The sequence below is a fragment of the Phyllostomus discolor genome, chromosome 1 (assembly GCF_004126475.2).
Source record: "Phyllostomus discolor isolate MPI-MPIP mPhyDis1 chromosome 1, mPhyDis1.pri.v3, whole genome shotgun sequence".
In the NCBI taxonomy this organism is placed as follows: Eukaryota; Metazoa; Chordata; class Mammalia; order Chiroptera; family Phyllostomidae; genus Phyllostomus; species Phyllostomus discolor.
The window spans coordinates 197,421,972-197,440,129 of NC_040903.2; the positions used below are offsets into that span (position 1 = coordinate 197,421,972).

An 18,158-nucleotide genomic window follows, 5' to 3' on the forward strand; every position below is an offset into this window, starting at 1 on the left:
GGAGAATGTATTCATCTTTTGGTTCAGTAGTTGAATGTTATTGGAAACATGAAGGCATTTTATCTGTGTGTTTGTCATAGAGGCTAAAGAAATATTTGCAAGGATCTTAAATCTTGAATTTTTACTTTTAACCCAGGTCAGGTTTTTCTAGCAAAAAATCTGTTTTAGGCAATCATTCTCCTACCTCAGACTTTTCCCAAGAGTTAAATAAATCTGTCTTTTTGGTGCATGTTAGACACTATATATAAAAGGAAAATGAGAAACTTGAACTTAATAACAGTTCTTCAAATACATAGAGGACACACAGTATATTTGGGGGAAAAAACTTGATTTGGGGGCCATATGTGAGGAACTGTGATAGATGGTAAGCTTCTAGAGGTTGGGCACCATTTAGGTAAATATCCTTGGAAGATCATCAGCAGTATCAGCAAATAGACATTGCATCATATTTTATATCATTTGGCTCTCCTACAGGTATCTGTGCCACCCAAGTTGTTTGATCCTGTGAATCTGCAAGGAAAGGTCTCCGAGGCCCCTGTCTGCTGACTGCATGACAAACCCTAAAGGAAATGCCAATCGTGATGGCCCGGGACCTGGAGGAAACAGCATCATCCTCAGAGGATGAGGAGGCGGTAAACCAAGAGTAAGTGACAGTCAGCCTGCTGGTGAACCTTTGTAGGATGGAAAATAATTCTCTTTTACTGATACATTCTTTTTAAAAATTATTATTATTTTTTTATTGCTGGGGACAGTGAAACAAAGAGCTTAGGATAGAAGAAGCAACAGGAGAGAGTGTAGGTGGGGTTGCTTTGGCTCTCTAGAAATGTTAGAGGGAAGTGAGGGCAGAGGTGGAGCTGTTTGGGCTCACTGGGAAGTCAGAGAAAAGGAGGCTTTGGAGACAGTTCATGGATTAGCCCAGGGGAGCTGCTGCTGCGCCCTGGTTGGAAGTCTCTTGGGATCCCTTCAAGTTTAAGAGATGCATACCTGTGGGGAAAGAAAAAGGGGAAGGGAAAGGTGCCGGCGTGCTCCTGGGAGGGGCAGTGCACCAGTCACATGTATTCTTTTACCCAGTATCCTTCTTTTGGTATTGTCTGACGCTGGCCTTAGCTTCTATCCATGATCTGATTAAGATCTTATTGTTCGGTCCTTGTCTGAAAGGAGATGAGGCTCTGGACTCGTGCGTGAACATTGGCTCTAGATGTTCCAGGTAGTAGCTCTTAGGAAACTCCTGATCAGAGCCCTGAACATAGGAGATTTTAAAATGTTAAGATATTAAGGAAAAGTAGGTCTCCAAGCACGGTGACATTGATTACATTACTTTCTCAAAAACCTTTGCAGGGGTGTCCAACCTTTTGGCATCCCTGGGCCACACTGGAAGAAGAGTTGTCTTGGATCGCACATTAAATACACAAACATTAACAAAAGCAAAAAAAAAAATCTCATCATATTTTAAGTACATTTGTGATTTTGTGTTGGGCCACATTATAGCCATACTGGGCTGCATGTGACATGTGGGCCGAGGGTGGGACACCCCTGCTTGGCAGTGATAGAATGATGACAAAATAGAGAGGTCAGGTAGTTTACCAGAGTCACCCTGGGGCCGGACATTAGAGAGCTACGGCCTGTGCTGCGTCTGCTGAACCACATTGCTTTCCCGGGTTCTTCTGTGTAAGTGTCGGAGTTCTTGATTGCTGGATTCTCATAGTAATATGAATATGAGTGCTAGTGGTAAGTCAGAGGCTATAGATAGTGATGAGGGCTTTCACTACTGCCTCTCATTTAATCTGAAGATGTTACTATTCCCACTCTATTAAACTCATCCTCACCAATATCAAAGTACTTCCTTAGGGATGGTAGAAAGTAAGTGATGGGTTGAGATTCAGACCTAGTTTTACTGAATTTTGAAGCACTTTGCTATTTTACCTCCTTTAACCTTATTACTTGACACAGAGAACAAGAGAAAAAACTGGCGTATGGTTAAAGCTAGTTTTTAATATTTCCTGCAAGTTCCCATGGATATGTGTTTGCTGTATAACTGGAAAAAATGGGGATAGTATCTCTTCAGGCTATTTTGTAGGAATATGGTTAGGATCAAATAGAATAATGTATATGAAATAACTTTGTAAATTATAAAGTGCCATACATATTTAAGGCATTATTCTTACTTTAATATTGATCTTAAAGTAGACTTCTTTTTTTAAGGGAAATGAGGGTTTTTAAAAAAAATTTTATTTGACTTTAGAGAGAGAGAAGGGAAAGGGGAGAGAGAGAGATAAACATCAGTTTGTTGTTCCACTTATTTATGCATCATTGGTTGATTCCTGTACCTGCCCCTACTGGGGCTCGAACCTGCAACCTTGGCATATTGGGGTGCTGCTCTAACCAACTGAGCTACCTGGCCAGGGCTAATGTGGACTTCTTATTATAAAATGGAAATTTTATTATTTAGTATTATAACTTGAAAACATTATTGAAGCCTTAATAAAGCTTTGGGGAAAGGCATCTCATCACTATTGGGTGGTAGAAAATAATAGAGATTTGACATTATATTTGGGTCACTTGCATTCAGGATAATTAAGTGGATAATTCCCTGAGGTTACTTTGCTTCCTTATGACTTCTTGCTTTCTGTGTGCAGCTTCTTACCCATTTCACAAAATTTTAACTTCTCCAAGCATCAGTCTTTCAGTTTCTTTTACTCCATAAATATCTGTCTGATTAGTGGGGTCAGAGGTTGAGCCTGACAAGTATTAGGTTGAACTGTATGAAATTGCCATTTTGGTAGGTCACAAACAGTCAAATACTGACAGTTTCAGGTGGTTCAACCTAGTGTTGTAGTAGGTACTTCATAAGTACTGAGTGAATGAGTGAGCATATGATTTAGTTCACGTTAGATCAGGTGTGTTCTTAACCTTCTTAATGCTGTGGATTCCTTGTCAGAATAATGCTTTTAAGTGCATAAAATATAATACAGATCATTCAAAAGATGCCAATTACATTGAAATGCATTTATGAAATTTTTTAAAAAGTTACTTGTGATACAGTCATTTGTGCTTTCTTGTACGTTAAATTACAGGATCATTCATTAAAACATGGGGAAGTTAAGTTTTATTTTCTAAAGACAATAGCATGAAGACTTTTTGCTTAGTTTGTATGAGATGATTACCTTGTGGGGTAGATTAGTACTTAGAAGTGGGGATACTGGGAAAGATCACAGATGCCTGGACTGCCAGTACGAGACGTCCCTGTTTGGTAGTTGAATACTTACTTGGGGGAGAGATGCCCAATCATCTAGCCTCACCGCACCGGAAGAGGAAGACTGGGATCACAAATGATCTAGTGGCAAGTTTTATAACATGACTTAGAAGTAATGATAAATGTAAATGATGTTTTAATATACTGGTATCAAGTGTAAAATGGTATAAAAACCTAATAATGATGCCCTTTGCTGCCTATATTCATAATTGAGAAATACTAAATTTCTAGTAGAAATTAGGGAAAATAAAGGTGTCACATGCCCCTTGCTACTTCCCCTTCCCCCAGGCCAAATTCAGGGGCCTTTTGCTCCCTTTCTTCCAAACTCTCACTGTTGGTTTTCGACTGCTACTCCTGGTCCGCCTGCTCACGTCTTGTCCGTCAGACACTTGTTTCATCCATCAGCGGTCTCAGGTCAGTCTTGTTCACGCTTAGAGCAGTAGGCTCACGTTTAAGAGTGTTTGGACATTGGAAGGCCTTAAACCGCCTGAGGACGTTGATTTGATCCGGGGGTACATGGCCATGGACATCTGTCAGGTCTGCTCAGATTCCTAGGCTGTGTTAACGTGTGAATGCCTTGGACTCCCGGACTTCAGGACCAGAAACTGACGAAAACTGGCCACGCAGTCCTTGTTTTGCATGGCATGGCCTCCAACGGTCAACGTAAAGGGGACTCTTTTCTTATGTTTTGCTTGGGGATCCTGAATACAGACTTAATATATGGATGTGGAAACTTTCATAAAGGGACTTGACATTTGTGTTGTCACTGTCAAAATAGTTTAACTTGAACCTCTATCATAAAAGCTGGCTTGGCCCTGACCAGTGTGGCCTGGCTGGCTGGGCGTCTTCCCACAAGGTGAAAGATTGCTGGTTCAATTCCCGGTCGAGCCACATGCTTTGGTTGTGGGCAGGTTCCCTGGTTGGTTCTCCCTTTCTTCCCCTCTCTCTAAAAATAAGTAAAATCTTTTTTTTTTTTCTTTTTTAAAGCTGGCTTTATGTCAGTTGAAAAGATCATCAACATTTACATGGAAAAAATAAAAGACCATGCACGAATGATTGTACAGTGAATGCTACAGGAGTTCAGAGATGAAGGCATCACTTGGGATGGAGGAGCTGGGCCAGGCCCCAGGGAGCCGGGCCTTGGAGGGTGGGACTGAACGAGCGGAGAGGCGTGGGGAGGGCGTTGCCAGCACGGCTCGGTGCTAATAAGGCATGGAAGCTTTGAGTTATGTAGGCTGCATCCCAGGAGTGAGTAATAATATATTCCTCATGAAATTGCTTCTTAAAAATCAAAATGTTCATAGGCTTTCAATAAACTGAATTATAAAACTGTTCTGCTTTGGTAATTAATCATTCAAATGCTGTGCTCTTTCCTGCCTGTAAAGTAGGTGTGTCCAACCTTTCGGCATCTCTGGGCCATCCTTGAAGAAGAAGGGTTATCTCGGGCGACACATTAAATACATTGTGACATGTAATAACAAAAAAAAATCTCATAATGCTTTAAGTAAATTTATAATTTTGTGTTGGGCTGCATTCATAGCCATCCCGAGCCACATATGGCCCGTTGGCCACTGGTTGGACACCCCTGCAAGCACATTTTCTTAACCTATACCTGTTTCTGGTATGAAAAGAAATTTAAGGTCCCGTCCTAGTCATTTTGAATCTTTTCCCTTTAGTACCACATGGTGGGAGCATGATTTTAATGGTGATTCAGCATCTGCCTTAAGTATGTTTTAGTTGGACTTATTGGATTAATAACTTGTCTACTATGCATCTTATCTTTTTCTGCATTTTAGGTGGAAAGATTTCTCTGTCAGGGACCTGGTTTTCTACCGCGAGTGTAGTCAGGGCCTTGCCTCTGCTCAGCTGTGCACCTCTCGTTTGTGCTCTTACTCTCGCCGGTCTTATCGCCATGACCCGTGGTTGTAAGTGATAAGGCACAGCTGTGCCGGTTTGCAGGCAGTGCCAGACTGACAAGGAGCTTTGGACAGTTTCCAAAGTTCCTGTCCAAGACTTTGACGTTCAGGCCGCCTATTTTTCCCCTCTATCCTCTGACTTGGAAATATAGTGGAAAAATTAAACTTGGAAGAGATCAGGAATAATCTGGCCCCATGCCCGCACTTTACAGGTGTTTAAAATTAAAAAGCAAGCAAAACAAAATTCTTTTTGCTAAGAAGTGCACCCTTTAAACACCATTTCCCACAAGTGGGCTCTGTCTCCCAGGTTGAAGAGCAAGAACAATAAACATCCACATTCCATTTCTAGAAAACAGGGAAAGAACTAGGTATGGTGTTCTTTGCTTTCCTCTCGGGCTTTTGGCGGCTCACCCTAAGTGTAGAGGCTGCCGTCCTTCTAAATTGGTAGTCTGGCAGCCTTTTCCTTCAAAATGTGGATCTTTGAAAACCTGGGTTGGGAGGGCCTGACTTGGCCTTGAGATTTGTGCTATGGCCTTCATGAAGGGTGTGGTCATGTGAGTTTTTGACCGCAGACTGAATCTTGGCTCAGTGGATCTTACTCCATGTAAGAAATTGATTCGTTCAAGCTCCCAAAGAGTTGAGTTCAAGGTGTTCTGCATACAGAATATCATAAACCACGATTAGGGTGATGGAAAGGTGGAAAGCACACAGACATTTGGGTTTGTGTACCTTTCCTGTGTCCAGCCAGTTGTGTGACCTTGGCAAATCACTTAACCTCTCTGAGCACCTTTTCTTCCACTCAGCTCTTGTGGGGGCAAGAGGATTAAGTGAGGTAGCACGAAAGCTCTTAGTTTAATTCCTGGCACCCAGGAGGTGCTCGGGTCATTTCTTTCCCTTTCTACTTCCCTGCACTGGGGAGGTTGAAGCTTCCTCATCTGTGGGTAAATATACATTTAAGATCTATTGAACTGAGATTTCCTGAGGCCAGGGAAAGAGAATAAAGTCAGAGGTTCTTCTCTGGAGAAAAATATCAGTTGTTCCATTTAGTAAGGCTTCACTTAAAATATGTGGTTTTAATTGGGGTACTGGCGTTAATTTGGGGTTCCTAGCCCAGAATCTTAGGCTGGGTCCTCGAATTGGCTTAAAAAAGGACTGCAGGGTGTTAGGGGGTACATAAATTATTGTGAATCTGTGCGTTAGGATTCTTTATGTGTGCTAGGAACTAAACCACAATTGTCCTAAAAATAAACAGACTCCATGAACTGTTACTTAGGAAGGACTGGCTCCCCCTCCAGCTCTGAGTGCAGTGCTCCGGGTTGTTTCCTCCGTGCCCGCGGGCCCCTCCCCTGACGTCCTCCTCCCCAGCATCTCCAGACTGTCCGTCAGGGTCCCAGAAGGACGGTAGCACTTGCAGCCCTCTCGGCCTCTTAAACACCATCCAGGGGAGGAGAGGCCATTTGTTCTGTAGCTGCTCGAGAAGAGAAAGAAAGCCTGGCTTTCTCAGAGGCCTCACGGCATGTCACCTGGTGCTCACTGGCTCCTGCTGGCGGCTGTGCTCACCCCTGGAGCAGCCCCTGTCTTTGGGGGACAGATGCCCCAATCGACTGAAACCAGTCAAGGCTTGTCCCTGGATCAGGGATGGAATTAATCTTAAACAAACCACGTGGCTAAAAATGGAAGATGAGTGGATTCCCATTGGACATTTAGGGTTCTTGTTTCCAAAGGAGGGGGAAGTTGTAAGCAGCAAACCGAGTGGTCTGCTTCAGCAGTTCAGACTTGGAGTTGTAAATTAATAAAGCCTTTCGTCACGGTCGTAGGGATCATCCATGTATCATGTGGACTGGAGGCTGCAGGAGAATCCCCGTTTTGGTATTCCATGCCGAGGCGATTCTGACAAAGGACAGCAACATTCGAGTCATTGGAGGTGAGTATGACTTCCCTCACAGAAGGCAGGGCTGGGGCTTGGCCCTGGCCACCTTGTCCCACAGAAACTGTTAACACCCATGGGTAGGGAAATGGCCTTGGCCATGAGAAGGCTCGACTGGTTTGTTATACTTGAAAGGCTTATTTATGGTTTCTTGAATTGTTTTCTGCATATTATAGTTTTTTTTCCTTTTTGAATTTTTTCAGAATTATGTATACATGTACTTGTTGTTACTTTATTGTGGTACAATATACAGAACAAAATTTACCACTGTAACCACTTTAGAATGTACAGTCCATTGGCACCTAGTACATTCACAGGGCTGTGCAACCGTCACCACTGTCAGTTCCAGAACATTTTTGTCGTCCCAAAGGTAAGCTCTGCACCCATTAAGTAGTCCCTACCCAGCTCCTGGCAGCCCCAGTCTACTTTCTGTCTCTATGGATTTGCCCGTTCTGGACATTTTATAGAAATGGACGTAGATGATACGTGGCTTTTTGTGCCTGGCTTCTTTCGCTTAGCACAGTGTTTTGAAGGTTCATCCATGTTGCAGGGTGCGTCAGGACTCTCCTCCTTTTAGTGATTGGGTGATGCCCCAGGTGTGTGCATGCTGCATCTGTGCATGCATTTGTCTGCTCATGGAAGCTTGTTTCTGCTTCCGGGCTGCTGTGTTGTAAATACTGGTTCTGTGGACATTCACGTACAAGTTTTTGTTTAAACATCAGTTTTCAATTCTTTTGCGTATATGCTTAGGAATGGAATTGTTAGATTGTGTGGTAATTCTCTGTTTAACTTATTAAGGAACTGCCAAAGTGTTTTCCACAGTATCGTTCTACATTTCTGTCAGCAATATATGACAGTTCTAATTTCTCCACATTCTCACTAATGTTTATTTTCTGTTTTTAGATTATAGCTATATGACTGAGTGTGAGGTAGTATCTTATTGTGGTTTGTGGTTTTGATTTGCATTTCCCTAATGACTTATGACATTGAATATCTTTTCATGTTCTTGTTGGTCATTTGCATATCATCCTTGGAGAAATGTATAGTCAAGGTCTTTTCGTATGTTTTAATTGGGTTGCTTGTCTTTTTGCTGTTGAGTTATAAGAATTCTTTATGACTTTTGGATGTTAGACCCTTATTAAACATATTATTTACAAATATTTTTCCCTGTTCTGTGGTTTGTATTTTCACTCTCTTGATGGTGTTTTCTCATGAGCCAGTGGTTTTCATTTTGTTGATATCTAATTTATCTATTTTTTCTATTTTTGCTTATGCTTTTGCTGTCATATTTAAGAAATCATTGCCTAACCCAAGGTCATGATCTTTATGCTTTCTTCTATGAGTTTTATAGTTTAAGCTCTTACATTTAGAGCTAAATGGCTTTTGATCCATTTTGAGTTAATTTTTTTACGTAGTGTGTGATAAGGGTCTATTTTCATTGGTTTGAATGTGTATATGTAGTTCTTTCAGCATAATTAGTTGAAGAGACTATTATTTCTTTATCAGATACTTGGGGTACTGTTAAAAGCAGTTGGCTGTAGGTATATGTGTTTATTTATGGACTCTTTTTTAAAAAAAGATTTTAGTTATATATTTTTAGAGAGAGGGTAAGGGAGGGAGAAAGACAGGGAGAGAAACATCAATGAATGGTTGCCTCTCATGCACCCCCAACTGGGGACCTGGCCCACAACTCAGGCATGTGCCCTAGACTGGGAATCGAACCAGCGACCCTTTGGTTCATGGGCCGGTACTCAATCCACTGAGTCACACCAACCAGAGCTATTTATGGACTCTTAATATTCTACTGATTTTTGTATATTGATCTTACATCCTGAAACCTTGCTGACCTCATTTATTAGCTCTAATAGTTTTTGTGTGGGTGGGTGGAGGGTTCTTTTGGATTGTCTATATACCAGATCATATCATCTGCAAATAGAGATAATTCTACTTCTTTCTTTATAACCTGAATGCCTTTTGTTTCTTTCCCTTGCCTGATTGTTCTGACTTGAACTTTCAGTACAGAGTTGAGCAGAAGAGGTGAAAGGTGGGCATCTTTGTCTTGTTCCTGATCTTCCAGGGAAAGCTTGACAGCCTTTCACCGTTTAGCACGATGTTAGCTGTGTGTTTTCAAAGCTGTGTCCTGTATTGTGTTGAGGAAGTCCCTTTCTAGTCCCTTGTTACGTGTTTTTTATTATGCAAGGGTGTTGGATTTTGTAAAATACTTTTTCTACATCATTTAAGATGATTCAGTTTTGTTTCTTTCATTCTTTTGTGAATGTGGTGTATTACACTGATTAACTTTTTTAAAAGTTGTGTTTTGTGTATGTTGTTAACAGTTGTCCCAGTTTTGTCCCCCTTGCCCCCCTCCACCCAGTCCCCCTCCATTGACAACCCCCCCCAGACAATCCCCACACCGTTGTGCATGGGTCCTGCATATATGTTCTTTGGTTACTATGTTCCCTATGCTGTACTCTACATCCCTATGACTATTCTGTAACTACCAATTTGTGCTTCTTAATTCCTTTACCTTTCTCACCCATCCCCATGACCCCACTCCCATCTGGCTACCATCCAAATGTTCTCTGTATCTATCATTCTGTTTCTGTTCTGATTGTTTATTTTGTTTATTTAGATTCAATTAATGATAGGTATGTATTTATTGCCATTTTATTGTTCATAATTTTGATCTTCTTCTTAAAGAAAACCTCTAACATTTCATATCATACTGGTTTGGTGGTGATGAACTCCATTAGTTTTTTCTTGTCTGGGAAGCTCTTTATCTGTCGTTTGGTTCCCAATGATAGCTTTTCTGGGTAGAACAATTTTGGTTGTAGGTCCCTGCTTTTTATCACTTTCAATATTTCTTGCTAATCCCTTCTAACCTATAAAGTTTATTTTGAGAAACCAGCTGACAGTCTTATGGGAGCTTCCTTGTAGGTAACCAGCTACTTTTCTCTCGCTGCTTTTAAGATTCTCTCTTTGTATTTAACTTTTGACATTTTAATTGTGATGTGTCTTGAGCCTCTTCGGGTTCATCTTTTTTAGGACTCTCTGCGCTTACTGGACTTGTATGTCTATTTCCTTCACCAAGTTAAGAAAGTTTGCTGTCATTTTTTCAAATAGGTTTACAATTTTTTGTTCTCTTTCTTCTCCTTCTGGCACACCTATTATGTGAATGTTGGAATGCTTGAAGTTGTCACAGAGGCTGCATATACTATCTGCATTTTTTTTTATTCTTTTTTCTTCTTGCTGTCCTGATTGGTTGTTTTTGCTTCCTTATATTTTAAATCACTGATTTGATTCTTGGTTTCATCCATTCTACTGTTGATTCCCTGTAAATTGTTCTTTATTTCAATTAGTGTCTCCTTCATTTTTTACTGGATCTTTTTTATGCTGCTGAGGTCCTCACTAAGTTCCTTGAGCATTCTTATAACCAGTGTTTTGAACTCTGCATTTGATAGATTGCTTACCTCCATTTTGTTTGGTTCTTTTTCTGGAGTTTTGTTCTGTTCTTTCTTTTGGGCCACGTTTGTCTAATTTTGGCAGCCTCCCTGTGTTTGTTTCTATGTATTAGCTAGAGCTGCTACATTTCCCGGGCTTGGTAGTATGACCTAATGCAGTAGGTGTCACCTGTAGGGTACAATGGTACAGCCTTCCCTGTCACCCAAGCTGAGTACTTGAGGTACGACCATGGTGTGGGCTGTGTATACCCTCCTCTTGTAGTTGATCATTGATTGCTGTTGGCACATCCAAGGTCAGCCACCACCTGTGTTCTGTCTGGGGCCACCTGACATACGCTACAAAGTGATCTGTAGATGATTACTACTTGTGCTGGGCTTGGAGGTGCCCAGGTGAGGCCAAGCTGTGAACCAAGGCCGGCTATTGCTAGTCCCAGACCTGGGGCTTTTAGCAAGAAGTACAGGTCTCACTCAGGCCTGATGCTGCTTGATTGAGAGAATTTAGGAAAGTCTGAAGCATGAGCCAAACCATTTATATGGAAAAGCCACTGGAAACCACTTGGGTGGGCCCGGAAGTTGAAAATCAGTTGGCTGTAGGTGTATAGGGCTTCAGGGACTCACCAGAGTGGGGTAAAGAGTGTGAGCCAGGTTGATGGAGACTCAGATATGGCGCCAGCCTGCTGGCTCTGTTGGGGGAGGGCTCAGCAGAGTAACAAGGGCCGCTGTAAGCACTTCTATCTGGGAGAAAGCTGCCACCCAGCTCTCTCCCTGATGCCAACCAATTCAGCTCCTCCTTATATGTCTCTGGTGCCTTTCAATCTGCTGCCCCTGCTCTGGAGCTCAGAGGGAGTGAGTTCAAGTAAGTCCGTGTGTGGGCCCTTTAAGAGGAACTGCCTGGGACCCCAGAAGTTTTTGTTTTCTACAGCCTCAGTTCCTGCTGGTTTTTATAGCCAGAAGTTATGGAGACTTACCTTCCTGGCACTGGAATCCTGGGTTGGGTGGCCTGGTTTGGGGCTGGGACACTTGCTCCTGAGATATCCCTTGGGGTTTTTAACCACCACATGTGGGTATGAAATGGCCTGTTCCACATCTCTGCTCCTCCTATGAGTTTCAGTGTGGTTTCTTCTTGAATTCTGTAGGCATAAGACTTTTATTCGGCTCGATTTCTGGCAGTTCTGAAAGATGGTTCTGTGGTTTAGTTGTAATGTGATGTTTGATTGACTTTTGTTTGTTGAACTGCCCTTGCGTTCCTGAGATGAACCCCACTTGGTTGTCGTGCATAATCCTTTCAGTGTGCTGCTGGCTTTGGTTTGCTAGTATTTTGTTGACAGTTTTTACATCTGTATTTATAAGGGATATTGGTCTGTAGTTTTCTTGTGATGACTTATGTGGCTTTGGTAGCAGGGTAATGCTGGCCTCATAGAATGAGTTCTAGCTTCCTCTTTGGAAGAGTTTAAGAAGGAATGGTGTTAATTCTTTAAATGTTTGATAAAATTCACCCACACAGCCATCTTTTTTTTTTTTTAAATCCTAACCCAAGGACATGATTATTGATTTTAGAGAGAGGGAAAGGGAGGGAGAGAGAGATGGAGAGAAACATCGATCGTTATGGAACCTGCAGTCTAGGTATGTTCAGGAAATGAACTCAAGACCTTTTGGTTTACCGAGAGATACTCTAACCAACTAAGCCACACCAGTCAGGGCCTATGAAGCCGTCTTAACTCACTTTATTTCTGGTAAAATTAGGATCTGCTGTACTTGGAACTTACTTTAAGGTCTGTCCTTGCTCTACAATGAGCCAGGGGTTTAGAAGATGGCGAGCACCTGCTTCTGGGATTTGAATCTTCCTCTCTTCTTAGGGGTCCCAGTGTTTTAACCCCTCAGCAAGTTGCTAGGTTACCACTTAAAGGAACATGGTTCATTTGCATTCTCTGAATCCTGAGCAACTAAAGATTTGCTAATATTTGCTGACAAACTCCCTCAAAATATGACTTGAATCAAAACATCAAGTGTGGATTTGAAGACAACAGAGGTAAATAATTCCCCCAAGACGTATTTCTTCTGGCGTGCTTGCACGTACATTAATCCGCGTGTTTCATGGCAACAGGCAGACCTTTCCTTTTTAGAATACCTAACATTTTCTGAAATTAGCACCTATCAATGTAAGTCTCCCCCTTATTCAAGCGATCACTGTGTTCTAGAACCTGTAAGCTTGTTTTTTTACACATTCCTGTGATTAAAGAAAAAACCATTAAACTTTCTTTTCAAACTCTGTTTTTGAATTTTCTGTATCTTCGCAATTCCTTGAGGTTGAATAATATTTTTCATCTTTCATATGTAAAGAACAATTTGAACGACTTTTGCTTGCTGCTGCCTTGGATTTCTGAATTGTTAAACACTCTTAGTGTTTTTTTTTTCTTTTTGCTCTCTTAAATAGCTGACATAGATCTGAGATCATAATCCTGAGGTTAAATCCTCTTGAGAAGTGTAACTGGGGCATCAGTTATCTTCTGTTAGATGCCGGCCTTGTTTTTCTGTTCCCTGCTTCATGCTTCATTGCGTTCACTGTTAATGTTTTTGGTACAGTGTGATTTAACGTGCTCTGTTAAATGTTATAAGAATATATGTTTTTTCCTACCTGTATACACTTTTTTTTCAAAATTGTATATATTTTGAACATGATAATGGGATTTCACTTCAGAGGCAACAGATATTTTCAGTTTAAAGTAACTTGTTTTTTAAAGATTTTATTTACTTATTTTTTAGAGGGAAAGGAGGGAGAAAGAGAGGGAGAGAAACATCAGTGTGTGGTTGCCTCTCACATGCCCCTCCACCGGGGACCTGGCCTACAACCCAGGCATGTGCCCTGGCAAGGAATCGAACCAGTGACCCTTTGGTTCTCAGGCCAGCACTCAATCCACTGAGCCACACCAGCCAGAGCTAAAGTAACTTTTTTTTAGAATGAATTATCATTTTATAATTTGCTTTTGAATGTGTCGGTTTCATAAGTTTGCATTTGTATAGACTAGCACCCAATAGAAATATATTGTAAGCTACATATGTAAATTTTCCAGTGGTTTTATTAAAAAAGTAAACAGAAATAGTTTATTTTAATAATATATTTTACTTAATCTAACATATCATTTCCACCTTTACTCAATATAAAAACATCATCGAGATGTTACATGCAGTGTATACTTTACACTTACAGCACATCTCAGGATGGTATAGAATTTTCCTTGGGAGACTGGACTTGATCTGTGTTTAGGTTCCATAAACATTTTAGTTAAAAAATAATTTTATGTGCTCAGGTTACTCCAAACAAATTTTCCAATGACTGAATTGAGTATCAGTATTTAAAATTAAATTAATTAAAGCTAAATAAAATTGAAAAGTCAGTTACTCTCTCATACTGGTCAGGTGCTCAGCAGTTACCAGGGCAGTGGTGCCTTTCCAACAGCAGGGTGAACTGTGCTGTGTTGCCCTTGATGGGGTGGTTCTTGTATTCTGAAAGTCGAAACGTCAGGTTGTCCTCCATGTGCGAAAGAAACGTCTATTGGCTGCCTCTCAGAGGTGCTCCCTGAACCCACAACCCACGCATGTGCCCTGACCAGGAATCAAACCAGTGACCTTCTACTTTGCAGGATGATGCCTGACGTACTGAGCCACACGAGTCAGGGCAAAAACACTTCAGTTTTACCTTCATTCTAGTTTCCCTTGCTAGTTTTGACCAACTCCTTTAGGGCACTTCACCATTCCCTGAGTGCTTCGCCATTCCCTTCTGTGCCAACAGATAGATGATCGGTTCCTTGTTTTTATTTGCTCTGCCCCCGTCAGTCCTGGAACTTGCCAGGGATCCTAGCACTTCTCGTTGTCTCCTGAGATACATGTAAGTGGTTGGAGAAGAGGGAACTTGTACAGGCTCACAGTGGAATTGATGCAACGTGCATTCAGAGGCTCCAGTATGTTTGGAGTGGCTAGTAGTCAAGGAGGACCGTGCCCTGCGCCTTGCTTTTATATTGAAGAAGACATGGGCAAAGTGGCTCTTTCCTAGGCGGTTGGGCAGGTTCAGTTTACACCTGCAAGTTTGGCTTGCCAGGGAAGAGAGAGCCTAGAGTTGCCAGCTTCTTCAAGAGAAGCCCAGAAATCTAGATGGTTATATTGTTCCAATTTTAAAAGGTTGGGAACTTTTCTGATTTTACATTTAAAACACCACAAGGAATGAACAAACCATGTCCTTAGGCTGGACTTGGCCTGTGGGTCGCCGGTTTATAGCATACAGTCACACACATACTGGTCGCCGGCGTTACTGGTCACAGGACTTGGACACAGGGCATGAATCTGAGTCACAGTCACGGGCAGTCGGGTCGCTCTGTATCATCCCCCTGCCTTTCTTGCGCTCCCCTTTTGAAACATGTTCAGTGCATCCGAGCTGGGCTGCAGTTAGTAGGTATGGACTAAAAGGACTGGTCACTGCTTACTAAACACTTACATACCATGAGAATCAGGTCTGCCACTGAGTGCAGCGATAATTACATTTTTCTTCTATATTAGGAGAAGTAGGACAAGGAATATTAATAGCATTTTTATTTTTTATTTGCTATATAAAATCTATAATTTACTATGTACGATACTATGTACTAATAGCTATTTTACTATGTATCTTTTATTATATAAAAATTTTATTATGTATCAACTATTTTAAAAGCTCTTCAGGTATTAACTGGTTCAGTAAATTCATATAAAAATTCTTACTCTATGAGGTAAGTATCTTCACTATCAACTCCATTTTAAAGGTGAGGAAATTGAGCATAGAAAAATGAAGGAACTTGTTCAAGATGACAGCCAGGAGGTAGGAGGGCCAGGACGTTAACCCTGGCAGTTGGGTTCCAGGCACATACTCTTTCTCTTACTACCACCCACAATTTGTTTTTTTTCTTTTACTACCCCCCAACTCTCCCAGGCCTCATGTAACCATTCTGTATTTTTCCACATACGTTACTGATCGCCTTCCCTGTGGCCTGGTTCTGCGAGGCAGGCTCTGCAGGGCAGGCCCAGAATCTGGGCAGTCCTGGCCTTCAGCGGTTGATGTTTTGGCTTTTTGCAAGAACAAAAGTGGAGATGTTGTAATCACAGTTATCGTAATGAAAAGGCCTAATACTCTTTCATTTGTCTAAGTTTTATGAATAATACAATGAACACATGTATACTCTTTCTACAGTTTCACCGATTATTAACGTTTTGTCATATTTGCTTCTCTCTCTCCCCCTTCCCCACATTTGAGAATTAGTTCAAATGTGTCATATCTCCTAAGAACAAGGGCAACATGTAGTCCTTTTAAAAAATTGTTCTGTAGAATTCTTAGCTAATGTTTTCAAGCTATTTGCAGCGATGCATAGGAAGAGATTGAATTTAATGGGCCAGAGTGTTAGTCCTCGGGGATATGTTGAAGTCTCACATGGTTCCAGACTGTCCTCCTAGACAGGGGTCATGAGCACAGAATGCTGCCAGGTGCCAGGCAGGGAGCAGGGATGGGTGAGGCGGGTTGGCGGGGACTCTGCCGTGAAAGTACTTGCACTTCTTCAGTTGACTGTTGCTGTGCCAGAGAGAGAGAGTGAGTGAGGGAGCACGAGCCCAGGGATTTCAAGAGAAGCCCAGAAATCTAGACTTTTTTATACGGATTCTGCCAGTTTCAAAAGGGCAGCAATTAATTCAGTTTTGTTTTTAAAGCACAATGCAGAAGGAGCAAACCATGTCTGCAGGCAGGTTTGGGCTCTCAGGTCACCAGTTTGTGACTTCTGGCCTGAGATACACGGGTCACCAGAGTTACCGCACACGGAGCACTGGCTGGAGCGGGGTTCTGACCTTTTTGGCGCAGTGTGTCCTAATGAGTCTCTTTTCAGAATGTTGTGGGGTTTTTAAAGATTTTATTTATTTATTTTAGGGAGAGGGGAAGGTAGGGAGAAAGAGAGGGAGAGGAACGTTGATGTCTGAGGGAAACGTCAATCAGTTGCCTCTCGCATGTGCCCCAGCCGGGTACCAGGCCGGCAGCCCAGGCCTGTGCCCCGACCGGGAAGTGAACCAGTGACCTTTCGCTTTATGGGACAACATCCAACTGACATTGAGCCATGCCAGCCAGGGCTCAGAATGGTCTCTAAGTGTATAAAAAATTTACATATGACTACAAAGAAAATCCATTGTGTCAACATATTATCAAAATATTTTTAAAAACCCCAATTGTGATATATATGCCTTTTTATTTGTGCATTAAATAATGTTCTAATGGTAGGTCTGTTCACTTCCATAATTTTTAAATACTGCAAGGATAAGAGATACGTTGAGATAACTGTAGCAATTGTAAAATAATATTAAAATACATGACTTCTACTGGCAGCAGGGTCACAGGTGCTGCTAATAATACTCTGATTTGTTGCCTCCACCCCTGATTGACGGTAATGTTAAGTGTCAGCCAGAAACAAGTGAAAACGGAGCTGTCGTTGCCCTCCCCCCATACATGTTTAGGAACCCCAACAAACTGCAGGTTAAGAACCCTTGGTCCAAAATAGTCTGCGCCCTTTACTTTTAGTAGCGTAAGGACAGCCGTGTAGTTATTCAGTACACTTAAGCAAGCCACCCTCTTACAGTTTATTTCTGTCTCTACAGTTGACCCTCCGGTTACTGAACTTGCTTCTGTTTTTCTCCAGAACGTTACCATTTGTCCTACAAGATTGTGCGAACAGACAGTCGCCTGGTACGCAGCATCCTGACAGCCCATGGATTTCATGAAGTAAGCTCATTTTGACTGCTTTCCCTGATCTGTCCAAAAGCTGAAAGTCCTAGCCACCTGACTCTCAGTTTCCACCGCCAGCTCCAGAAAGCACACGGGACCAGTGCTCAGTGGTGATGTAGAGTTTGCATGGAGTTTCTGAGTGGATTTCCCACTTTCTCCCTGCAATATATGGAAAGCACTTCCACAATTAAAAAAATATTTTTCTTGCTATGCTTTTAGGCTTACTTAGGCTGGAGGCGGAGTTGTCTATAAAGAATTGTCTGTTACCCAATTAAATTTCTTTGATTGCAAGCAACAGAAACAGGCTCTAACTTGAACCAGAAGGGATTTGTAGGAGAAGTATACACCGGACGGCTAGCAGAATCAGAGGAAAAACGGAAAAGGCAGGCCCTTGGAAGGAGAGAGGCAGGACAGCTCCAGGGGTCTGGGATCAGACTCAGCAGGACCGTCTCCTGTGGGCACCCCCTGGAAGTGACCCTGCTCCATTCATCGTCCTGTGTCTTTCTTCCTTCAAGAAGCGCACTCTGGAGGGAGAGCGACTGGTCCAGCTTGGGTCATGGGTTCACGCCACTGGGGAAGAGAGGGACCAGTGATTGGCAGGTCCTTTGAAACCAGGGTGTGTTATTTCCAAAGAAAATTGGGAAAATTTGGATGTTGACATCAAAAGAGATAGTAACAATGCTGAACAGACTCCACTGCAGGTATTTTGAGACAGTTGCTAGAGGTCTGGTTGCTGGCTCCTTATCCTGGGTTTACGTCATAAGCAGACAACCTTGAAGTTCTGGATACCAGTTTGTATCTTGTCTCGTTGCTG

General features: G+C 42.0%; 1 protein-coding gene across 15 annotated transcripts in view; it reads left to right on the forward strand.

Moving 5' to 3' along the window:
- The window catches only part of TTLL5 (tubulin tyrosine ligase like 5), a 252,574-nt gene that overhangs the window by 1,234 nt on the left and 233,182 nt on the right, over positions 1-18,158 (forward strand). For all 15 annotated transcript variants that reach the window (XM_028505839.2, XM_028505833.2, XM_028505835.2 and 12 more), the window contains exons 2-4: positions 475-643; positions 6,987-7,093; positions 17,259-17,341. In XM_028505839.2, coding sequence (XP_028361640.1) covers positions 570-643; positions 6,987-7,093; positions 17,259-17,341 — 264 coding nt within the window. In that variant the 5' untranslated portion in view covers positions 475-569. The remainder of the gene's footprint in view (positions 1-474; positions 644-6,986; positions 7,094-17,258; positions 17,342-18,158) is intronic.